Below are 25,211 nucleotides of genomic sequence, written 5' to 3' on the forward strand. Positions count from 1 at the left end.
GCGTGACTAAGCCGCTTCTGGAGAACCAGAGCAGCGCACGGAAACGCCGTTTACCTTCCCGCCGGAGCAATACCTATTTATCTACTTGCACTTTGATGTGCTTTTGAACTGCTAGGTTGGCAGGAGCAGGGACCGAGCAACGGGAGCTCACCCCATCATGGGGATTTGAACCACCGACCTTCTGACCACAGCACCACCCACGTCCCAATGTAGTAGTAGTAAGAAGCAAAAAAAGCACCCACTCACAGCTGATAATAGTTCTTCACTTTGTTCTAGTGTGTCCAAGGAAAATAGTCCACATCCATTTGCACCTCAGTCACAGAAACACAGTCCTCTTAAGATTTTCAGTAACATCTAAACATTCTTCTTTCAGGTAAGTGATTGTGTCCTCTGCAAACAACTTTGAAACATCACTGACCAATAGCCCTTTATAGATGTTTTCCAATAGCCCTTTATAGATGTTTTCCTTGAATTTCTGGATTGAACTTGCCATTTCTCAATCAGGCATAAAGTCAGTGAAAGGGTGCTGTCAGCCCCTTTTAGCTAAATAGCAGCAAAGTAGCTTGGCATCTTTATTTATTTGTTTGTTTTACAGATAAAGAAGAAGAAAATGCATTGTGAACGAACAAGCAGCATCAGCAGTAGTCGTAAAATAAGTCACAAGCAAAAAGATATAAACAATTGTTCTCTAAATTGTTTCTAATAACATAAAGGGTGAATGTTTTCTTTTGTCGTGTTATACTTAACCAAAATGCTCCATTTTAAAATGAATAAATTATCAAGTTGCCTTCCTTCCTTCACTCGTACACTATTAGTCAATATTAGTCAACTTTGAGAGTTGAGTCCAACTTACCGGTGCTTAGGGTAGACTTACTGATATCAGTGGACTTAAGTTAGCCATGCCAATTGATTTTAATGGGTCTACTCTGAGTATAACTTAAGTGGACTACATCTAGTCTCCTAAGATGAATAAATGTCCATCCCCACAACATATTCCTGTACTACTAGCTATTAACTGATGTTTTGTCAATTTGACATCTCCTGGTAAAACCAGATCCTTAAAATTTCCAAATAACATCGTTAATGGTTCATCATTTATATTTCCACAAAATTTCACTATCTTAAGAACATGACCAAAATATGTGCCAATACGTTTTAGCTAAAATGGTGGCAAATAGCTTGGCAATTTAAAAGGGCAATTGACCTGTATGATCAGAGGGATATGCTGTCTTCTGCAAAAATACCGTGTCAGCTTTCTCCTTTTGTAATATTCAAGCTACCCTTCTTCTTTTAGTTAGGCTGCCAAGTTATTTTATGTTTGGACTGATAGCATTTCCCATTTCAAAAGGTGACAAGATTTGCCCCCATGCCATTTATGCCCAAAACCATCATGCATCATGTTACTATGGATTCCTGCCTATGTGTTTGTTTTACAATTAAGCCTTCATCGGAAGATAGCACAAAAACAGTCAAGGTCCATGCAGGAAGGTTATTACCCATTACTCACATTTTGAGTGAAATGAACCTGCTCCCAATATACCAGGCTTTTTAGCTCATTCCCAATCTTTCTATGTAATGGACAGCAAGGCAAATTGATGAAAGCAACTTGCCTAGTTAAACCGTGTTTCATTAAAGCTCTTAAAAGGGAGCGGTGTAAGAATTAACAATAATAACAACAATAATAAGTTTTTTGTGGTTTCACATCATTGAGTTTGCATTTATTCAGCTGCAGTCATCTGCCCCCGTTCTTGTGGGTGACACAGGAGGCAAGAACTAAACTTCAAAACTCTGCTTTAAGTGTGTCTCAAATAAGAAGCCGTATAAGATATGACAAGGGAGCTAAGTCATTGATTTGAAGGTTTAGCAGCTGCTAAACCTTCATTTTCATAATATTTATATCTTACCTTTCGCCCAGCACATAACTAGGGATGGACCAATCTGACAAATTTGATTCCTCTCAGTTTCTCACTTTTCCAGCCTGAAGTTGAGTTCTCCACATTTCTACACCAATTTGTGACATCTTAGTGCCAATTTCTCCTATAGGCGCATTTTCAAAAAAACAATTTCCCCATATACAATGCACTTTGGTATGCAATTTTCCCAAATATTTGCATGCTTATGTACACTTCACCCTAGGATACACATTTTTATACACTTTACCTGACTGGTAAGTATTGCAACATCGGAAGAATGTGACTACTGAAGAATGGTTGTGTTTTGGTTCGTGTAGCAGAAACAATAGAAAGTATGGTTTTGTGAAGTTTGAATGCAAACTCAATAGAATTTCTCTCCAAATCCTACATATAACACATGGCAACATACGTGTCAGTTGGTAGAGCAAGAGACTCTTAATCTCAAGGTCCTGGGTTCGAGCCCCATGTTGGGCAAAAAGATTCCTGCATTGCACGGGGTTGGACTAAATGACCCTCGACATCCCTTCCAACCCTACAATTCTGTGATTCCATGTGATTCTCAGGTGGCCAGCCATTCGAGTGCTGACAGGATCCAGACCATAGCTGTCAACTTTTCCCTTTTCTTGCGAGGAATCCTATTCAGAATAAGGGAATTTCCCTTTAAAAAAGGAAAACGTTGACAGCTATGATCCAGACCTGCTTGGCAGTAGCAAAGTACTGGCCATGCTCTAGGACAGATAAACTTTTATCATTTTCTTGCCTGGAATCTAACACTTCACTAACATCTCAGAGCATTCCCATGATCAGATGGAACTACAAGTAATGTTGATTTACAAATCTAAATATTTAGTGGCAAAATTGTGGAAACAGATTTACAATTAGCATATCAGAAACTCTCTAATTTCTGCAGGATGTGTCTTAAAATAGAAACTGTGACAATGTGAAAAGCAATTAAAATGGTCCTGATTCATTTCGATATCAGCTAACAAAACCTAGAAGCAGTAGCTCTGCAACTGTTCCAACAAAATATCTGTCTGGTACAAGGCCTATTTTACTATATGAATCACTACAGCAACTTACTGCAACACAATATAAAGCTCCACAAATATTATACTAAGATGATGGAGTGATCCAGATAGTAAATTAGGCAACTTAGCTACCTTACGAGACAATCTGTCCATTTCACCCAATGCTGTCTCACATACAACTGGCAGTCAGTCTCAAGGCAGAGGTTGTTCATGCCCTTGCTCCTTGACTTCCTTCTTAACTGGGGATGTCAGACCTAAAACCTGAGGCCTTCTGCATGCACAGAACGTGCCGTAATATTGAACTATGGCCTTTTTCAATGATGCAACTAGGTAAACAAGCCTTGAGGAACCTCAAGTATGCACACACCATTTTTGCATTCTCCAATTCCCACCCCCCACCCAACATCTTAAATTTGAATGAATCACAACTTGCCATTTGGACTGACCAGAGAAATTATGGTTTGCCCTTGGTTTACAAGGCAAAAGACAAAGTTATGGTTTACAGGGCAAAAGACAAAGTATAGTTTGCTGGTAAATTGGGGGGCATTTGTGGCATTGTTCTTGTACCCGCGGTCATGGTCTGGGTTTTGCCTGCATCATCCTATGGATAAATTCCACAAAATGGCGTCCTCCCACCAGGGAAGAAGGGGTAAGCGAAGATCTACCTCAGGAACAAGGATGGGGGGTGGGATCAAATCAACCTTACCCGATGGTTGAAGTGGGAATCAAAGGCCGTTGTGGGAGAAAAGGGACCTGCTCTGAATCATGCTGGGGGGGTGCAGAGCCCTGGAGACCCCAGAGAGCAGCCCTCGCCATTTCCTCGCTGGGGTGGGAGAAAATCAGCAGCACCTCCTATTTGCTGAGAAGAGATGGCATGGGAGGGGGCGATGCTGAGGAGATGGCAGCAGCTGCAGGCAACACATTCCTTGGAGGCTGGATTTGCTGCCCCTCTGGATCCTGCCACCTGAGGCAGTCACCTCACCTTGCCTCGTGGGTGGGCCGGCCCTGTGGAAAGCTAACCATGAGCTACCCTTATTTTCACAAATCTGATTTAAAGTATATCGATGAAAGCAATGCAAATGAAGTCCCCAAAGATCCATTTTTTAAACCAGGGGTCAGCAAACCTTTTCAGCAGGGGGCCGGTCCACTGTCCCGCAGACCTTGTGGGGGGCCGGACTATATTTTTTGGGGGGGAGGGATGAACAAATTCCTATGCCCCACAAATAACCCAGAGATGCATTTTAAATAAAAGCACACATTCTACTCATGTAAAAACACGCTGATTCCCAGACCATCCGCGGGCCGGATTTAGAAGGTGATTGGCCAGCTCCAGCCCCTGGGCCTTAGTTTGCCTACCCATGTTTTAAACTACCCACTCGTCTCTGGGTAGCTCACAGTTTCTCTAGTAATAGTAGAAGCCCTTTCTGCAGACTTGGGAGACACTAGTAGCTTATAAAGTGCTGCCCTGTATTTCTTCGAGATGAGGTTGTAAAGGATTGGGTTGATACTTGCACTCAAGTAGAAGAGCGGCAATGCAAAAATATTGAAATACTGGGAGAAAAGCATCATCCTGGTATCCTTTGAGTGGGTGTATATTATCCTCCCGACGTGGAATGGCAGCCAGCATACGACAAAAGCCAGGACCACCACAACTGCAAGAGGAGGGGGGAAAGGAGGAAAGAATTACTCTCTGCCCTGCTACAGCTGACTCTAGCCCTAATGGGCTTGCTCAAAGTAGGTGAGAAGTACACTTGTTTTCAAATATTTGGATTGCTCTTTGGCACACAGAATGCAGTTGCTGAACAGGGCTAGAATCGTCCAGCAAGGCAGGAAAGCACAATTTTCGGAATCAGATCAGGGCTAATTTGTGTGGGAAGTTACTTGCTACTGGTGCCTGCAATATACAGTGCTACCTCGGGTTAAGTACTTAATTTGTTCCGGAGGTCCGTTCTTAACCTGAAACTGTTCTTAACCTGAAGCACCACTTTAGCTAATGGGGCCTCCCGCTGCTGCCGTGCCGCTGGAGCACGATATCTGTTCTTAACCTGAAGCAAAGTTCTTAACCCGAGGTACTATTTCTGGATTAGCGGAGTCTGTAACCTGAAGCGTATGTAACCTGAAGCGTCTGTAACCCGAGGTACCACTGTAATTGGCATCAGCAGTATGTAAGCAAATTACAAATTACAGAGAGAGAGTTGGAGGCAATGAAGTTGTCCCATTGACATAAGCACTTCTGCGTGCACAGTGAAAGTTCCCCTTCCTCTTTTCTCCCTAGGGAGGATTGGGAGAACCCCCAGAATAGATCTGGGAGGTGACTGGGGGAGTGGAGGGAGGGGAAGTTTAATTGTGGGAATCCTTGCGGGATTGGGTACAGCCCATAAGCTGTAAATAGGTGGACAGGTATCTTCGGAGATGGGTGCTTTAGTCTCCCCACTATTATTTATGGGATTTTTTTATTTATTGAATTTATATTTCCATAATTCCTCCTGAAAGATTTGGCTGGTATCATGAAAAGAGATTACTTTTTAAATAGGTTACAAATTAGTCAATAGTTAAAGGACTTGAAGGTGATTCTGCAAACAAAATCAGACAGTGTCAGATGGCTAGTGGTTGTCTGCTTCTGGACATGCTCCACTTTCCCCAGCTGAGGCTTCAAAGAGAGGCAATTCCGTGCAATGAAGCAGACAGGCAACACTTTAGTTTTAGAGGCTGTTTGCTGTTGGTAAGAAGCTGGGGATCTATGTTTTATTATTACATTTATTACATTTTTGTATTGCATTAGATTGTTATAAGGTGTACCGTATTTTTCGCTCTATAGGACGCACTTTTTTCCCTTCAAAAATGAAGGGAAAATGTGTGTGCGTCCTATGGAGCGAAGACGCCATAGCCCCGCGACCCTCTCCCGGCTGGAGAGGTGACGCACGGCTATGGCAGGAGCCTCTACAGCCCCGCGTCACCTCTCCAGCCGGGAGAGCGCGCGCGGGGCTAAAGAAGCACCCCGCGACCCTCTCCCGGCTGGAGAGGTGACGCGCGGCTATTGAGGCTCTTGCCATAGCCGCCCGTCACCTCTCCAGCCGGGAGAGCGCGCGCGGGGCTAAAGCAGCCCCCCGCGACCCTCTCCCGGCTGGAGAGGTGACGCACGGCTATGGCAGGAGCCTCTCCGCTGCGCCTTTCCGCTGCTCCCTGAACTGCTCTTTGGGGCTGGTGGTGGGCTTCCCCCCGCCAGCCCCAAAGAGCAGGTCAAAAGGAACCTGAAGCCTGGAGAGCGAGAGGGGGTCAGTGCACACCGACCCCTCTCGCTCTCCAGGCTTCCAAGGTAGCCGCCTGAACGCACCTTAAACGGCACCTTGTTTTAGAGCGGGAAAACAAGAGGGGGAAAGTTCTCCCCCTCTCTGCACAGCGCCTCCTGCCACTTCGCTGAAGGGGCACTGGGCAGAGAGGGGGAGAATTTTTTTTTCTTGTTCTCCCCCCTCTAAAACAAAGTGCGTCCTATTGTCCGGTGCGTCCTATGGTGCGAAAAATACGGTACATCATTTGTTTCTTCAGCTTGTAAACTGCCTTGAGTATTGTAAGATAGAAAGACTGTATACAAATTAAAAGTGATGAGCAGAACCATGCTAGGTGATCTTGCACCCCTGGCAGAACCGTCCAGCTTGCGCCCCATAGCCGCGGACAAATTAGCTCTTCTTTCTGCCTCTCCTCCACCCCCTCCCATTCAATTCACCCTCTATTTAAAACCATTTCTTATGAGGCAACAATCAATATTTATATTTATGGACATATTTTAAAGCTGATTTTGCACACACACCCATCGCCTGCACCCCGGCAGGGGCCCACCTCACCACCCCCTAGCTACGGCCCTGCCAGGGAGTGGGGTCAAGTACATGCTTCAGAGGAACTGATGCAGCTTGAGAGACAGGTATCATCTACTTGTCTGCTCTCTGTATTCAACTTTTATGCTTGTAATCAGTTACTACAAAAAAAAAACAAACCCCAATCAAACCACATCAGTTTTCTCTGATTATTAAGATAAATGTCACTTCCACTTGAGATAGAGAAGATGTCTGGCAAAAGCTTTGTGTGTTCCATGGGACATTACTTCAGTGCATGGGGCTGCTTGGGTGAACCTCTTTAGAGTTTACAACAAAAGGCTTTTCTCCAGGGCTGTGGGTGAGTCTTTATTTTCTAGGAACTTCAGCGCGGCACTCTGAGCCATGCAACAGCTTCTTGCTAAACACTCATTCACACACTTGGCTGGTGACCGTGGCAGGGTGCCCTGAGATGCTCTAGGCACTCTTTTGGGTGGAGGCATCCTTGTCCATTTACTTTTGGGGTCCATAAAGAATCAGGATAGCTCTACTGCATTCTATGAGCATAGGGGAAATTCCATGGAGACTTGGACATGGAGGCACTACGGCATTGTTCTCCCCACACCCTCCAGACTGCATAATGCCCCCCCTCCCAATACTCACCCAACATGCGCACTGTTTGCTGGTGGTTTCGGTATGACGCCCCGCCAAGATGTGTCTTGTTGACCCGCAGAAGCTCCCTGACAATCAAACTGTAGAGGATGTAGAGGCAAAGGAAGGGCAGCACAAAGTAGCTGGTGGTGACCCAGAGCATGGTACCCAGCAGCCCTGTCTGTTGGGCATGGTCTGTGGGGGCACACTCATACCTGGCATCGATGTCGCTGGAGACGTTGCCAACCCGTCGAACTCCCACGAGGAATAAAAAAGGCGCAGCGGTGAGCAGCGCTATGGCCCAGAGTCCCACCAGCAGAGCTTTGACACGCCGTTGGGTCACCAGGACTTTGGCCCGCAATGGGAAACAAATGGCAATGTAGCGCTCAGCTGTCAGGGCCGTCAGGTGCAGGATGGAGCAGTAGGCGCACGCCTCGCCGGACCAGTGCCACACGTGGCACAGCAGTGTACCTAGCGCCCATGACTGTGCGTGCCACAGACGGTACAGGTCCAGGGGCAGACCAAGTAGCAGCAGCAGCAGGTCAGAGACAGCCAAGCTGGCTAAGTAGAGGCTTGTGGTGTTGCGCAGATCCCGGGAGCAACCTGTCACAACCATGGTCAGGACATTGCCTGTTACGCCAAGAACCAGCAGCGCCAAACATATGGCTGTCACTGGGATGAGAGTGTGCATGGGCAGCAGTGGGCACAGGGACTTGCTGCATACCTCTGTATTCTGTTCTTGGTGTCCGGCAGGACTGCTGATGTTGGCTGAGACCATGTTGCAGGCAGCTCTCGATTTGCCTCTCTACAGAGCATCCGGAGGAAATGCAAGCATGGCAGAACGCTCAGATGGTGTCAGCACTTCATCCTTTTCTTGGTCTGGTTTCTGACTGATGCTTTCTCCACGCTCTGCAAAATCTCTGGAGCAGCTTAGCTTTTCCTTGCGCAGGGAAATAAAGCGTCTGCGCTCCAAGCGTAGATTGATAGATACTCAAACAAACTCCTCCCAAATAAGCAGCAAATGGAAAATCATTGCTTTTTCACCTGTTCTTTATTCTTTCATGTCTTAGCAACAGGTGGGGCTATTGAGAAGCTGTTAGAAATCCCTCTCAAAGCCACTGAGTTGCAGAGGAGATAGAAACCATGTACAATATAAGTACCCAAAACAAAAAAGGGCTAACAGAATTATTACAGCACGTCTTGGTTAGCTAGAGTCCACTGCATCAGATGTATATTGCTTTTTGTGGCAGTACTCACTGGTATTGTGAGAAGTTGGGGTTCGACTAAATGGGTTTTTTGGGATTGCCTCCAAATCTGTGGTTTTATAGCTGTAGGATTTGAGTCTGCAGAAAAAGGGGACTGCCAAAATAGTCAAACCACAGAATCATAGAATTGGGACCACGAGGGTCATCTAGTCCAATTCCCTGCAATACAGGAATCTCAGCTAAAGCATAAATGACCAACGACCATCCAACCTCTGCTTAAAAACCTCCAAGGAAGGTTTTTAAGGAGGTTTCTTTGTTAAATAAGTGTTCCTAGCCAAGTCTATTAAGTAGCTGCTGTATGTACAATTGGAAGGTGAATTGTAGGCAGCATGTCTTCACACATGTCCATGCCTGGCTGGAAGTGATGGCATAAAGGTGTGTGCCTATAAAAAAAGGAAACACAAGACAGTCGTTCTTGGGAAAGGGGATGGAAAGACAGAAGGGCCTGATTTGCTTCCTGAGAGAATTCAAAGCTATGTAACTTGATGGAGTTCAATCTCGGTGTGGATAGGAAGTAAATGATCTGGAAGAAGACCTGTGCCAAAGAAGCCTTGAAAACTTGCTGCAGAACCAAGTTCTAGAAAAAGTACAAGATGACTGGAATGGATTGTTAGAGCATCTTCTTCATAAACGACACCTGTCAGCATTCAGGTATCAGATGGAGACATGGTTGAAGATAACTTGCTATTAAAGACAAATCTATCAAATACACACTTTCTGAAACAAGGTGATAACTGAAACACAGCCATCCTTAGACGTTAGCATTTATCCAACCAATGTTTACCCCCCCAAAAAGCATATATCAGGAGAAAGAGTGCATAAAAATGAATACATTGGTGAAATGACATACAAAAATTCATGAGAAAAATTGCTTGCAAAAATGTGTACATTAGTCAAAACTGCACCTAAAAATGTCTTTATTAGGAGAAGTTTATTTGGAGAAGTTTGCATTAAAATGCTGAAGCTTCATGAGGATTTTTTAAAAACTGTAAATCAATGTAAGCAATGTGGAGAACTGCATTTAAGAACAGAAAACACAAGAGATTGAGACAACTGCAACTGTCAGATCCATCCCTGGACTCCTCAATCCAAACCTTCGAAAACTTGGTTTAAGAAGTCTTTGCATAGGTTCCTCTCCTCCCCTCTGCTCCGTTTAAACTCAGTGGTACATTCTCTTGATGTAAATTAGTCAGTTTCCCAACCTGATGCTCTCCAGCTGTTTTGGACTACAACTCTCATCATCCCCAGCCAGCTATTACTGTCCAAAGCAGCCAGAGGGTACCAGGTTGGGTAAGGCCTGTTAAGTCTGAAAAGATCCAGACCAGGCAGTGCCAGCCTTGGCTACTTAATTTCTCCACACATAAAACCTGAGTCATGTGAGAAACAGAGGGGAAATGGGTATCAGCCCTATGTTTGTTGATTAAAAAGCTTAGTGGTGAGGGGTGGGGTGGAACGGACAAATGCTATTATTGATTAAATTACTTTTGTTTGTGCATTTCAGTATCAATGTTCCACAGAAGTGAGACAAAAGATAAGGATGTACCTGTTATGTACTGAAGTTCTCACCCTGGGCCAGCAGGGGGATACTGTAGATAGTTATGCAAATAAGGGATTGAAAGTGACGTTCAGTGATTGGATAGTTTTAGAAAATTGTTACAGTTACATTGTACTGGAGCTCTATATAAGCAGGCTGGCTGAACCCTTCAGTTCAGTTCTGTCCTGGCCTGTGAATAAACAAGAGCTGTTTGAAGAATTGCTGTGTCATCTGATATGTTCACCCACAACTTAACAGTACCACTCTTGAAACTTCTCTGCAAATTGACCTCTCTCAGGAGCAGGGGGTTGCCTCCAATTTCTGCGAGATTTCGCAGACTGTTTATTGCTGTTTAGGAGCAAATGAAGCTTTTCATTGTGGTGGCCATTTTGCCAGGCCCACATTTTTAGACCTGCTTGCCAGACAGCTTGCAAGTCAGACAGAAGGTCACACCAAGCAAACAAGGGTATACACCACACATTCAAGTAGAGTCAAAACGCATTGGGTTCTATGGCAGCTGGGATTTGCTAAAGTCACTTCCCACAGACTCCTGCCCCCTTTTAATAATAAATAATAATAATAAATTTTATTTATATCCCGCCCTCCCCAGCCGAAGCCGGGCTCAGGGCGGCTAACAACAATAAAACAGTACAAAAGTACAGCATAAACAACACTCTAAAATCTTTCATTATAAAATTAATTAATTCAAGCCACTGGCAACCATTGGGCCAGAGCTCCGCGAAGATTGCTGAGGGAGGGAGTCAGGCTGCGCCCTGGCCAAAGGCCTGGTGGAACAGCTCTGTCTTGCAGGCCCTGCGGAAAGATGTCAAGTCCCGCAGGGCCCTGGTCTCTTGTGACAGAGTGTTCCACCAGATCGGGGCCACAGCCGAAAAAGCCCTGGCTCTTTTAGTTTGTTTTGCCACGCACATAAATTTCAGGCTAACCGTACTTGTGTAATCTCACAGAGCAACATTAGTGAGAGTTTTGTAATTTTTGATGTTAATTTCAGAAGAGGCCTTCAGAAAACAGCAGTGAAGGAGGGCTTCCAGTAAGTAGGGAGTGAGTAAGTAAGTAAGTAAGTAAGTAAGAGCTTTAGGCCTTGCAGAATTTGCTGATCCTTCCCATCACTATTCTCTGCAACTCCACCTTTAATCTCAGCTTTTAAAGCCTTTCCTTTCAACATGTGTCAGACATAGTAGGTATAAAGAATTTCTCTTGTTTCTGAAAATATAATTTGAAAAAATCAATTTCTTTTATATGCTACTGGAAATGATGATTATCTCATGAAGCTGGCTTCCTAGACAGATTTGTGTTGATTAGGTGAGGTGAAGTATCTCAAATACTTGGGTGTAGCTATTGATGTTGTTTTAATATGCTTTGTGTCTTAATAATATCATTACAATAAAATAATGGGAAAATAATATTCAAAGCAGCCTGTTGAAAGGAAACTGTAATCAAATCATACATATTAACGCTTCCATTGTCTCCTGAGGCAGATGGATGCCAACCACCTAACAAATTAAGACATGTGCTTTATTGTGTACAGCAAGTCCATATTAAATTGTTATAATTTTGATAAAGCATTCTGCTTCACCAGAAAGGAGCTGGATGCGTCTGACAAAGTTTTCTCACAGACCTCCCTAACTTAGGAGTCTTTTCTTGCCCCTGTGCTTTCTGAGTCTTGCTTTATTTTCAGTCCTGGGTCCAATTCAGTCTCCAGTTCTAACAGCAGGTATGAAGGAACTTCTTGCTGGGAAGTCAAGCAGGGGAGGCGACTGGGGCAAAAATCCAAGGGGAAAGGAATTGGGAAGGGTAGGGAAGGCAAGTGAGTGAGGGAATGGGCAGGCAAGGAAGGAGGAGGAGGCAAGGCAGAAGAGGAAGCTGCTGTCCCGCTGCAGCTCAACACGGCAGGGTCGTCATAACTGCTGTGTAAAGGGACGGCCGCAGCAGGGCAGTATCTTGCTGTCTTCCGGGCACTTGGTGAGTAGACCAGTAAGCCTATTCACCAAAGCCACTCAGAGAGGGGCAGCAACTGGAAGAGGAAGAGAACCTGCTGCCACCTCCCCTTTGCATAGCAGCGATCATGACCCCGTCATGTAAAGCAGCAGTAGGGCGACAGCTTCCTCTTCCCCTTCAGTGCTGCTTCTCTCAGGTGCCACCCGAGGCAGCTGCCTCACCTTGCCTCATTGGTGGGCTGGTGTTGCAAAAATAAACATTTGGGGCTGAAAGAAAAACTCACGCAGCAAATGAGGAAAACAAAGGGCTTTATTTTGCAAGCCAGCAAAATAGGCACAGAGGAATAAACTCCAAAGTCTGCGTCCGACCCATAAAAAGGGGCACACGCCTTAATATACATTTCTGTTATCTCCTAAGGCAATGCATATGCATAAACTGAGGCAACTTCTCCTATCCTAGGCTACATCGCCCTATTGGCATACCATTTATGGTCTTTCCTTAATGAATATACATTGAGCAAGCGAACAAAGAACTCTCTCTAAGCAGCGCCTTGTTGCACGTGATCTCTTTGCATTCCATTCTCTATATGGGTATGTATGAGGGACTAGGGCCTCCAAGATGTGTATCTGTGAGATAGAGCAAGGCCAACCATGGACGTACAATGAGAACAAAGGCCGCTCTTAGAGTGTGGAGACAGGAGATCACCCCTTTCTTATGCAGACACCTTTGGAATGTGGTTTCACAAGATAAGGTACTACAAAGAAGCAGTAGGCACAAGGCCTCTGGCCTGGCTAGTTAGCTGAGCTTATAGGTCTCTATGTGCACCACTGGTGCCCTGCTAATAGGGAAGCATATCGTCCTATGGACATGCATGGTTTCCCTGGCGAGTACTGCCCTCTGTGATCCTTAACCAGCCCTTATATTGCTAGTTAAATTGAGTGGCAGGCCTTCCCACTCCACTCCTGCCCCCATATCCTGCCTTCAGTCACATAGGCTTGGACTTTACAAAAACTGGGATCAAAGTTTCAAACTTCTTTCAATGCAAGCTCTTCAATCTCTGTACAGAACAGTATTAGGCAACACACGTCTAAGACTACTATTTAAAAATAATAGCAACAATTCATTTGGAACACTACAGTGCTGTTGGTCCCCTTCCTGCCTAAAGTGATGTTTGAGGAAGGCAATGCATTCAACTCATACGTGTACACAGATCAAAACAAGATGGGCAGAGAGAGCTGGCTAACATCCTCAAGCCAGGGTGGCCCAACACGTGGCTCACATGTTGCATGCGGCCTTTGAGGCCTTTTTGGTGGCTCTTGCTAAATGCCGAAGCTACAGGGGACATGTGGCTGAGAATCCACCTCGGGGACAGGATGAGGAGAAAGGGTGATGAGGGAGAAAAGAAGATAAGGAAAAGAGAAGTAGTGGAGTCAAAAGCGGCTCTTAAGTCTATGAAGGAGGCATATAGGGAAGTTGTTTTACAACAGGAATATTTCCCAATCAAATGATGTAAGACGAAGCATCACTCAATAGTGGATCGCCTTTCCCTAAAACCAGCTTGTTCATCTGCTAGAATGTTCTCTTGCTTCAACCAATCCAAGAATTTCCTGTGTAAATGTCTTGCATAGAGCTTGCTGATGGTATTAAGTAGACTGATTGGTCTATAATTAGCTGTTCTTTGACCCTTTTTAAAAAATGGGAACTATGACAGCCAGCCCCCAATCCGAGGGGGCTCGTCTATGTCAATCAATGCAAGTAAAGAGAGAGGCCAGCATAGGAGCCCAGAAATCCATATTGTTTTTAATAGCTTCTGGTGGGATTCAGTCCTCCCCTGGGGCCTTCCCAGGTTTTAGTTGGGCTACAAGTCTATTTTGATTTTGGACACAGATATGGGTGGCCATATTGGAAGATGGTCTATAAGGTGGCCAGGATCTTCTTTCTCAGAGTTAGTAGCTGAATATAATTCATGGAAATACATTTCCCAGTTGGCTGAAGTGATGAGAAATTCCACCCGTTTTGGACTGCTGTCTTGTATCCCCAAGACTAAGTGCCAAAAGCTGGGTTAAGACATACCAATTTTTTCTTCCTGGTTTCTTTCTTTTTATATTCCAGTGGTTTTTTTATACTGCCTCTTTTTTGGTAGAAGCTCAGAAGCAGCTGCTACTGATGTGCTAGTTAGATAAGACTGGTAGGTAGCAGTAAAGGTTGGGTTTTTTTGTTTTTTTTTTTTTTGGTTTGCTGTTACACAGTCTTTATCAAACCATGGTTTGGAGTAGATTTCATTTAGTCTTGATTCAGTACTGCCATTATTAGATAGAATCTGAAGTAGCTCCTGGGTAAGTTTGTTGTAGTTCTCTAGGAGTACATCCGGCATTTCAGCTTACACCGCAAATTGAAGAAATTGACAGCAATAGGATGACAATAAATCAGTTACTGACTGGTTTTTCTGTGCATTTCATTTAGTTCTACGATAGGTTCTGCCTTCTGGTGCTATATCAGTTTGATGATGAGCCTCAGCATGGAGTTCTTGGGAAAAGTTATTTAACCGCAGTGAGATTGGAAAGTGGTCACTATCAAACATTGGGATAAATTCCAGAACATTAGCATGTGCAAGGAGATCTCTAGATGTAATTATATAGTCAATTGCACTCATTCTGGAGCCTGAAAGATAGGTGAATCCTGAAGGATGATCTCTCTCCATTTAAAATGTGGAGATTTAGTCTAAAGCAGAGTTTTCCAAACTGTGTGTTGTGATGAACGCTCTCCGCATTCCTCCCCGGGCTGGAAAGGGTCAGGGGTCAACAAACTTTTTCAGAAAGTGGCCAGTCCACTGTCCGTCAGACCTTGTGGGGGGCCAGAATGTATTTTGAAAAAAAATAATGAACAAATTCCTATGCTCCACAAATAACCCAGAGGTGCATTTTAAATAAAAGGACCCATTCTACTCATGTAAAAACACGCTGATTCCTGGACCATCTGCAGACCGGATTTAGAAGGTGATTGGGCCAGATCCGGTTCTCGGGCCTTAGTTTGCCTACCCATGGGTTAGTTTAATCTCTGGTTTGCTAGTAAAACTGAATTATTGTGTCATGAAATGATGCAGGTCTAAAAAGTGTGTCACAAAATGATGCAGATCTAAAAAGTGTGTCACCAACATGAAAAGTTTGGAAAGCTCATGTTGGATTGAAAATAAGTGGTTTCCAGCTGTACAGGATTTAAAGTTATAGATAGACTAAGATTAAGGATTAGGATTAAAGAAGTTTAAAGAAATGGAAATTTGGCTTTTAAGAGGTAAAATTTTAATGTTATATTATATTAAGATTAAAGATTGAGATTAAAAAAGAGGGAAAGAAATTGCTGGACAAACAATTTGAACTGGAATACAAAAGAGGGAGGTATGAGGAGGTCCAGAAAATAAGTAAATTTAAAGATGGAAATGAAAAGGTGATATTGTTTTTAATTGTTCTTTTTTTTCCTCTTATATTTTGTTTTTTCTTGTTCTTTTTTTTCTTTCTTTTTTGGATTATGTATTGTGCATTTTTGAATTGTGTATTTTTCGTTTATGTTTTTCTGTTCAATCTCTTATTCAAACCTTAATAAATATCATTTAAAAAAAAAAAAGGAAAAGTTTGGAAAGCTCTAGTCTAAAGGTTGTTAGAGTCAGGCACAAAGCCACATTCTTGGATTTCTGATCCTTTGAGCAGTGTGTCAGTAAAACGCCATCTTCCTCTAAATGAGGGCAGGGGCAGTTATGCTGCAAGTACAAAGTGCTGTCATTGAGGCCTAGTCTAGCATTCAAGTCACCCTCTAGAATCCTAGGTGCATGTGGGTTTTTCATAATGAGATTGGCCACGTAGACCTCAAGTTCCACCCCCAGGGCTTTGACCTGGGACTTCTGCCTCAGTGAGGACATGTGAGAGTTTATTATCAGTATACAACAGAATTGGAATTGAATTTTGACTGCCATAGCATGTGACTTAAAAGAAGGTAGGGTAGTTATAGCAGCTCATAAAGTCAAAGAAACGAGAATTCCCAGTCCTCCTCTTGCTCGACCAAAGCTGCCCCTTTTTACCGCCCCTACGGAGAAGCTATGAAAGCCATTTAAGGACAGCTTTCCGGTGTGCCAAGTTTCCTGGACAAGAATAATACCAAAGCCAGTTAAGAAGGTGATGAAGGTAGGGCCTCTGGTATATGCAAGCCTAGCCAGCCACATTCCAAGTAAAAGTCAGAAGGGATGGGTGAGAGCCAGGCAATATGAACCACTGCTTTCTCCTTCGCTATACAGTAATGCACTTGTCCCGCCTCTGTCATATTTTATAGGCAGAAATTCAACAGGTTAAGCCTCTTCTGACATCGAAATACAATTATGGGGAAAGCTTTTCCATGGAATGGTGAGGTGTAGAGGCCTATTGATATTAAATGTGCTCATCAGCACAGGGAAGCCCACAATGCCCCCTGTATTCTAGGGAGCTGTGCGCTATGAAAAAGTCTGGGCAATGGCTAAAAGTTGCTCTACAAAGTATCAGCCCAAGGGCCTTTCCAAAGCACACCTATTAGAGAGAATCTTAGCCTTTGGCTTCCATCTAGTGGCTGTGTGCAGTAACAACCACTAGGAAATCAGGCTTATTTCTGCCCTTGTGAATGCATCTACCAAAATGTTGCTTTTTTTATGGGCAGAAAGCTGAGACTTACGTGTTTTGGGTTCTGTTTGAGTCAGCGGGCTGCAGCAGGCCTTTAGGAGGCTGTGACGGGCCCTGGCAGGCCTACCCCCAGGCAGGGCGGATCTCGTAGTGTCTACCTGCAACCACTGTGGGGCCTTCCGGAGACTGCGGCAGGCCCTAGTGGGCCTACTTGCAGCCGGAGCGGTCCTTCTCTGCCAAGCGGTGGCAAGAGCCCACAGGGTCCCAGGGTCTGTGTCTCTTTGGAGAATGGAAGGCAGGGCGGACTTCTTTGTATTGTTAATGTCCCTCAATTGTTCTAGATATCCATAGCTCAGCCAGGTTGTTTTGCATAAGCCAGCCCAGGAATTCCTTTACAATTTGCATTCTCCCTTCATATCACAAATAACCAAAATCCTAGCATTTATAAATTTCTATGGTGTAGGGCCCCCCCTCACTATATCTAACATTATCAAGCTGCTGTTTCCATTCTAAATTGAGTTATTTGTGCCCTTTAACAGCTGTGCAGCTTTCAAGAAATTAAGCAAAGGGAGCCTTTTTGAACATAGGAATACAATTAAGGGGGAATGTTTCACATGTTGACACTGTCATTTCCCCCCTTATTCGTTTAAGTTGTACAGAAACCAACAACTGCAATGTGTGTGTTCGTTTTTGTGTGTGTCTCTTCTTCACGGCTAAGAAAACAAGGTGAATCTCTTCTGAAATCTTAAGAAGTCAGTGAGGTGCGCTGTGCATAGGGCGCGGACATGGGTGTAGCCAGGATTTATTTGGGGGGCGGGGCGCAGATTTTGGGACAGATGCATATTGTGACGCAAGTGGTCAGTCAGTTAAGTATTTTTATTTATTTACAGTACTTGATTGGGGGGGGGATCTGCCCCCTGTCTATGCCCATGCATGAGGATTTGATGTGGTAAAATCCAGATTCAAAATCCTTTGAAGCTTCGCTCATCCCAGAATATTACAGGCTTCCCAGACCTGCTCCATCAAGAAACTTTAAATACATATCTTCCAACATTTCTCCAATGAAAATAGGGATGTCCTGTTGAAGAAGAAGAAGAAGAAGAAGAAGAAGAAGAAGAAGAAGAAGAAGAAGTATATCCCACCTATCTGTCTGGGTTGCCCCAGTCACTCTGGGCAGCTTCCAACATACATAAAAACATAAGAAAATATTGATCATAAAAAAAAACCCCGTTCCCTATACAGGGCTGCCTTCAAATGTCTTCAAAAGGGTGTATAGTTACTTATCTCCTTGGCTCAGGGGTCAGATAATACAGTCAGAATAACTGTAATACTATACAAATTATAATAATAAGGAGATTTCCTGCCCACTCTTCACCATGAGATTCCATGGTTGAGTAGGAACAATGTTAAAATACAGTATAATACCAGATAAAACTAAATGAGTAATAGTGCAATGCTATGCATGTATAAGGGACGCAGGTGGCGCTGTGGTTTAAACCACTGTGCCGCTTGGACTTGCCAATCAGAAGGTCAGCGGTTCGAGGCCCCGCGACCGGGTTAGCTCCTGTTGTTTGGTCCCTGCCAACCTAGCAGTTCAAAAGCACGCAGTGCAAGTAGATAAACAGGTACCGCTCCCGCGGAAAGGTAAACGGCGTTTCCGTGCACTGCTCTGGTTTCGGTGTTCCATTGCGCCAGAAGCAGCTTAGTCATGCTGCCCACATGACCCGGAAACTGTCTGCGGACAAACGCCAGCTCTCTCGGCCTGTAAAGCAAGATGAGCGCCGCAACCCCAGAGTCGTTCTTGACTGGACTTAACTGTCAGGGGTACCTTTACCTTTATGCATGTATACTCTGAAGAGAACCTCCCTGTGTTCAGCAGGGCTTACTCACTAGTGTTCTTAGGTTTGCAGTCTGTGGTCTATGACCTGGGAGAATCTCTGCTCAGCCATGAATTTCCCTGGGTGACTTTGGGTCAGTTACCATCTCTTCACAGAGAAGCCTACTTCACAGGCTTGTTGCAAGGATAAAATGGGGAGAACCATATGCACTGCCTTGAGCTCGCTGGAGGAAAAGTTGGTCTAAAAATGTAATAAATAAAATAAAGTGTAACAAAAGTTCTGCTTCTGTATATAATATGCCAAACTTAAAGAACTGAGGCAGTGTAGGGTACCAGCACCCAGCTTAAGTGATTCTCTGCAATATCATGTTGTGCTTTCCTATTCTTTAAGTATGGCAACCATAGCAAAAAGAAATACAGTATGACGATCCAAGCAGTATAGCGATCAAAGGAAAGGAGCAAAACTTTTATAAGATGTTGTAAAATACTATGTTAATGTTTAAATGAAAAGAAAGAAAGAGGTAATTTGACTAAGTAAATTTTATGTGAAATTGGTTTTGGAAAACTGCTACCATGGAGTATATGGAAACTCAGCTGGGGGGATTTGAGGAAGTCACTTAACAATGTTAACAAAAGTGGAATCATTATAGCAAGGATAAATGCTTGTTTGTTTATTTTTGATGTCTTTTTTGTTATAAATTGGAAAATTAATTTTAAAAAATTGGGGGGGGGGGAACAAAACAACAACAACAACAATGGAAAGCCGCCCCTGACCCTGGCGGGACCATAGTGCCCTTTGACCGCCTGACGGCAAAAGCGTTGGACTTTGAACTGTATACCGGAAAGGCGTCGAGAAGAGCGCGTCGGGCGGAGGCCCTAACCGCCGCCGGAAGTGACGCGAGAAAGAGGATGTGGCGGTTCTGACCGTGGCGGCGGCGGCGGTAGCAGCAGCAGCAGCAGCAGCAGCAGCAGACGACGCCGGGCGAAGAACCCAGGGACGTTTCTGTCGCGCTGCATGCCGGGAGACAATGGACTAAGTGGGAGTTGGGCTGGACCAAGGCGCTGCTTCTTGTGGGGGGGGCGGGCATCTCTGGAGTGAAGGAGGCGGGGGGCAGTTCCAGATGGATTCGCCCTGATGGCGGTTGCCGCGGGAGGCCCCGAGTAGCCCTCCGAGCCCCGTCTGGCCTGGCCATGCCCGGCCCAGCTGCCCCTGCAGGAGGCCTGAGGTAAGAAATGCCGCTGCTTCCGCCGTCGCCGCTCTCGGGTCGCTCCGGGGCTCGGCAGCCGGAAAGGTAAGGCGGAGCCTCCCAGCCCGGCGGCGTCCGCCGACCACCCCGCACTTTCTGGGGGCGGGAAGCGGCCTCTTTCCTCCTCGCTTCTCTGGTCTCTTCTTAACCCCCCCCCCCTTATTTACCAGGCAGGCTTCTCCATGGAAACGGGCCCGTCCTACGAAACACGGGCCCGTGGGTCTCCCATTGAAATAAAGGGGGGCTCGCCATGAAAAGGAAGCGTCTGCGGGGGGGGGGGAGAACTTTGCAACTTCTCGCCCTCTGTGGGGATTGTGTCCTGTTGGCTTGGGAAAAACACGCGAGGAGGCGGCGGGGCTGTGTGGGCTAAGAAAGTAGAGGTAAGGTATTTAAACACTTATTTACACACACACACACACCCGCTCTTCAAAGTTAAAAATGTGAGAGAAAGTGGTGGGAGAAAGAGGAGGTAAGATAAGGAAACAATTTCCTTTTCCCCTCAGTGGGGGACCATTTCTCTCCCCCTCCTCCATTCCTCTTCAGAGTTAGGGGAAAGAAACCACAAGGATATTGTTGGCACTCTTGAGACTCCTGGTTCAAATAACTTTCGTTGTGTATTAGCCCCGTTTTATGTTGTGACTTGAAGAACTTCATTTCAGTATGGTGCTGCTTATTGGCTTTTGTGATAATGAGCCCTGAAGAGCATAATGGAATATTATAAAACTGTAATGACTCTGGGTGTTCCAGTTTTCAGGGTAGTATTGTTTTTAAAGTACAACAACTGTTAGGTTTGAATGGCTTTTATATCTTACTCCAGTCCATTAAATGACATTTATATCTTACTTCAGTTCATTGTTCCTTAAGATTTTGATTTACCGGTAAGTTTCTACTTGGGCTAAAACATGACATTTTAATATTTCTCACCACTGTAAACAAAGGAAAATAGTTTGTGTCTCTTGGTAGAGAACAACATGGCTGTCTAACAATCAAATTTCCTGTGAAGTACACTTTACGATTTTGTTGACAACAATAATTCATTGTTGGGGTTTTGAAAAGCTTGTCTAGGTTCTTCTTTTCTCACCATCCTGAGTTTTTTTTTAATATGCTATTTCTATCTAACACACACAGAGAGAGAGAGAGAGAGAAACACAAATATTTAGTTACTGTGGCAGAAAGAATTCACATATGAACTTGATGTAAGAGATCAGGCGTTATTTATACTGTATTGTTTGTTCTAAAACCTTAATTTGTGACCAAAGTTGGAGTATGGGGAATGTAATAAATATTGCCATAGTGTAGTTGTAACAACCAACTAATCTCTAATTTAGACGCATGTGACAGTGAAATGGATGCTTCCAGGTCAACAATAGAAAAGTTCCAGCATGAATAATGTGTAAGAAGGCTTTAATATTTAAAATAGGTAAGGACACTCCAGAGCACATGGTATGCCATTGGGCCGTGAGGCTGACATAACACTAATGTGACTTTGTCCTAGGTGGCTTGTTTTCTTTAATGTAATTCCTATTGCTATTTGTTTATATAAACAGCTACTTAATAGTGTGTATAAGACAGTATTCACTGTCGTAATACTGCAGGGTTTTTGTTTAAAAGAGAAAGGAGAAGCTTTTGAACACACACAACCTCTCTTATTAGGATTAATTTCCACAAATGTATTTATTTTAGAGTTTTTTTATTTTAAATGCTTTCCAGGGCAAGGGTTCTTTCAAGATAGCTTACAGTCCATATAATAACAGAATACAGCAGAATAATTTTATCAATAGAAGCATTGAAAGAACTTTTGAAAAACAACATAGAATAAAAATAGATACAGTGAGAATCAAGATAAATATTCCCCATAATTGTTTCACATTACCTGAGATAGTGCTTACAAAAACCTAGACATAACAACAGGTGTATTTGCCCTAAGCCAAGTACTCCCAATTAACTGTTGCTGAAGGTACGGTATATTGCTGGTGAAGCCATCGCAGCTCCTGAGTTCATCTGCCTCCAGTGCCCAGCACGCTGAAGGAGAAACAAGCTGTAGACGGGCGCTGCAGACAGAGGGACTCAGGAGAGGCAGAGGTTTCACCAGTGATGTACTGCTGAATGAAACCACCATCTGAAACCGCCATCGCGGTCTGCCCTCATACTGGCAGAGGGAGAAACAAGCTGCATCGGCGAGACACCGATACAGCTTCTTCCTCTCACAGTTTCTTTAAACTGTTTGGCTGAGGAGCACGCCGCTGCCCTTGCCTCAGCCAAGCAGTTTTATGGAGCCCCCAAACCACCACTGGCTCACACAAGCCAGCGGTGTGGTGGAGGCTCCGTTAAAGTGCCTCCCCCCAGCTAAGAGACCCCTGCTCCTGCTTATATGCAAGCAGGAGCAGGAGCATGGCTGCTCAACTGAGGAGGTGTGGGCTCTGTCACCCTTTTCCACCGCTGCTATCCACTCTCCAGTGGAGAAGTTTAAAGGAACCGCAGGTGAGCAGCAGACTGGTGAGAGCTGAGGCAGTTTTTCCCTGCTCCTCCCAGGCTAGAGCCAGTGCAGCTTGTTCAGTATCATGGTTTATCACCAAACTGTGATGTTTGGCTGATGATAAATCACGATGTTGAAAATCTAACGTTGCTCAGCCCTATTGGATACTGCCTGATACTTTTGTATAGGTAGCTGCCCCATATTTTTGTATATGGTACACTGATTTCTATCCCTTGCAAATAAAATGTGCTTTGTACAAAAATATAAGGGTTTTGTTTTTCTCTTTTTTTCAGCTACACTTACAGTCCAATATTTTTCTATATCGCAGGACAGCGTTGCCTATTAGGATCATTTGCTCACATTCATTGGTAGAAGTTTTCTTCTACAGCAGTTACTTGGGGGAAATAATTATCATAAAAGCAAAATTGGCTATCGATTCCTGCCAGTTACATATTGCCATGGGCTCTGCCTGGATGGAGTCTGTGTGGCTATAATTCCACAAGATGTTCCACTTTAAAATGGAGCGTTGTTGAACTGAAGCAGACAACTGCTAAAGAAATGTAATATCCTGTGTTCATGTTTCCATTACAAGTGACTGGAGGACAGTGGTAATGATTTCAACACTTCAAGTTTATACAGTGATGGTTTAGATAGAATCTAGTGATACATTATAGATGAGGTAAGCTTATGCTTGCTAGGCTAAGAACAGCATGACTTGTTTCTTTGTATGTGTATATCACTCATAAATCTAAAACTTAGTAAATTGAGAAGTAAATTTTAAGCCTTGATGTCTGTCAAAGAAAACTGTTTTAACCCATCAACATGAAGTACCGTATTTACTAACATGTTCCTTTTTTGCCAAATTATGTTGCGAAAATTAGCCATTGGGAGGACCAGGCTCAAGTTTCTCGCCTCTCGATCCCTCAGCAAACCTTGCTTCTCCCCCTTCTCTATTCCCCCTCCACTCTCTCCCCTGGAGGCCTGGTGAGAATTGTTGTTGGAAAAGACCAAAGTGAACTGCCCTGAGACCTTTGGGAATAATAATAATAATAATAATAATAATAGTAATGGGATTTTGTCTCATGGGTAGTGTAAGGATAAGCAGTTCTGTGGACTGTGATTTTGAGTCTGAGTTCCAACAAAAGTTTGTACACACTTGGACCCCTTCAGTCTATTTCTGATGCCTCAATTTCTGATGCCAAGATGCTTCTGCTTTAAAGCTGTTTAGGGCACAGAAATTCTACTGTATAGGAAATAGCTGCAAGAACTCATATGCATACCTGTCTGTGATTGAGGTGTATTTGCGTGGATACATTTGATAAGCATTGAAGTTTGATCTTGGTTGACTATGTTTCCACTAGAGAGTTAATGCAAGAGAATAAATTATGTAAAGCTCATCTGAAAACTAGTGAATGAAACTTTACAAAAGATAACTTTAAGAATATCAGATTTTAGATTAGGTTACTGATAAGACTTGCAATTTTAATATACCTAAACTGAAATAATTAATGGTTAATATTGAGCATACTTCCCTTCTTCTGCACTATCTCACTCCCTCTTCAGCTCCTTGTATCCCATCAGTTGCTCTGGAGGGTTGACAGACCTCCATAGCAGATTTAGAAAGGGGAGGGGCTGACAGTGTTTGAAATTAGCCAGGTGCCAGGTGTGTTTTACTACTGGCATGAGTCCAGTTGTGACATTGGAGATTTATGGGTACCTGGTTGGCAATCACAGTTCAAAAACCTCTGCCTTACTCGATAGTTAATACTGTTTCCACCGTGTGTGTTTCTCCCTGCATACAGGGACAAGTGAATTATTGTAAGAGCAATATATCTCTGTATTTCTATAGTCAAGCAATGTAGTTGAGATCATAGAACATAGGGACCCCAAGAGTTATTTAGTCCTGGCAAATAGACATTCTGATGTGGTGACCACAACCTAGGTTCAAGGTGCCATTATGTGCCTAGCTTGTATACCTGAGTTTCTAACACAGGGGACTGAAGAGGGGAAGCCCCTTGCACTTGCTCTCATGATCTTGATTGTGGTAGTATTTTATGCAAAAATACTAGGAGATGAGCACAGCAAATTAAACTTAAAATAGAAACTTAAAATTTCTATTTAAGTTTTTCTGAAACATTTCTGAAATATAATGTTTATCTGGTATAGGTAATTAAAGCAAATTAATGTTTAAGTCAAGAAGTAATATGTATTGCATATGGAAAGCCACTTTTAAATCAAGGATACCTTTGTGTTATATGCCTTTGAGCTGTTCTGAATGGATTTGCACAGTGAAATTTCCTTGCAGTAGCTATTTCCATTTATTATTGAGTGTGAAGAAATGAGAGCTGTCCAGAAGAAAAACATTTCAGTGCTTTAGAGAGATAAGGATTGTTTCTGGTAGTTATGTGCAGTTTTCATGTGAAATGGCTAAATAAATAAATATGCCCGAGCAACAATTTAGAGGTTGAATAGTCAAGGACAAATTCCATTACCTTTCATTAAGAAGAAAAATGTGAAGCTGCCAGAAACCTGGTTTAGTTCAACCCTTAAACCATAGCAACAGCTGCTTCTCCTATTCTAACTCTCCGCCCTTCCCCAAAGTAGAAACATTTAATATAGTTTCTTTAAAAACACTGAAGATGTAGTTGTGCTCAAATTTATGTTTCCATAGTTGTCTGAACTATGGAACTGGGTCGTGGTTTCAAGCCCCATGTTGGGCAAAAGATCCTTGCCTGGCAGGGGGCTGGACCAGAAGACCCTTGCAGTCTACAAGCTCTACAAGCCTATGATTCTATGTCTTTGAGAGTGTGAGCTTTCAGAGTGGAAGCTTGCTGCTCATACACTAAGGTTCTGAA

The 25,211-nt window shown here is 43.8% G+C and overlaps 2 protein-coding genes across 6 annotated transcripts in view; one reads left to right on the plus strand and one right to left on the minus strand.

Annotated features, from left to right (window-relative positions):
- Nucleotides 1-4,248: 4,248 nt before the first annotated feature.
- MLNR (motilin receptor) lies at nt 4,249-8,328 on the minus strand. The gene is made up of 2 exons (XM_080999299.1): nt 7,414-8,328; nt 4,249-4,593 (listed from the first exon to the last, which is right to left on the minus strand). The coding sequence occupies exons 1-2, from the start codon at nt 8,177-8,179 to the stop codon at nt 4,310-4,312; spliced, it is 1,050 nt and encodes a 349-aa protein (XP_080855425.1). The 5' UTR covers nt 8,180-8,328; the 3' UTR covers nt 4,249-4,309.
- Nucleotides 8,329-19,515: 11,187 nt separating this feature from the next.
- AFTPH (aftiphilin) overlaps nt 19,516-25,211 on the plus strand; it is a 38,547-nt gene continuing 32,851 nt past the window's right edge. The window contains exon 1 of one of the 5 annotated variants that reach the window (XM_080999049.1): nt 19,516-19,859. The gene's annotated coding sequence lies outside the window, so the exon portion shown is untranslated. Of the gene's footprint in view, nt 19,926-21,227; nt 21,301-25,211 lie in introns of those variants that run through there. The other 4 variants (XM_080999046.1, XM_080999045.1, XM_080999048.1 and 1 more) reach the window with 4 other exon arrangements.

The sequence above is a fragment of the Podarcis pityusensis genome, assembly GCF_964106645.2.
Source record: "Podarcis pityusensis genome assembly, chromosome: 3".
In the NCBI taxonomy this organism is placed as follows: domain Eukaryota; kingdom Metazoa; phylum Chordata; class Lepidosauria; order Squamata; family Lacertidae; genus Podarcis; species Podarcis pityusensis.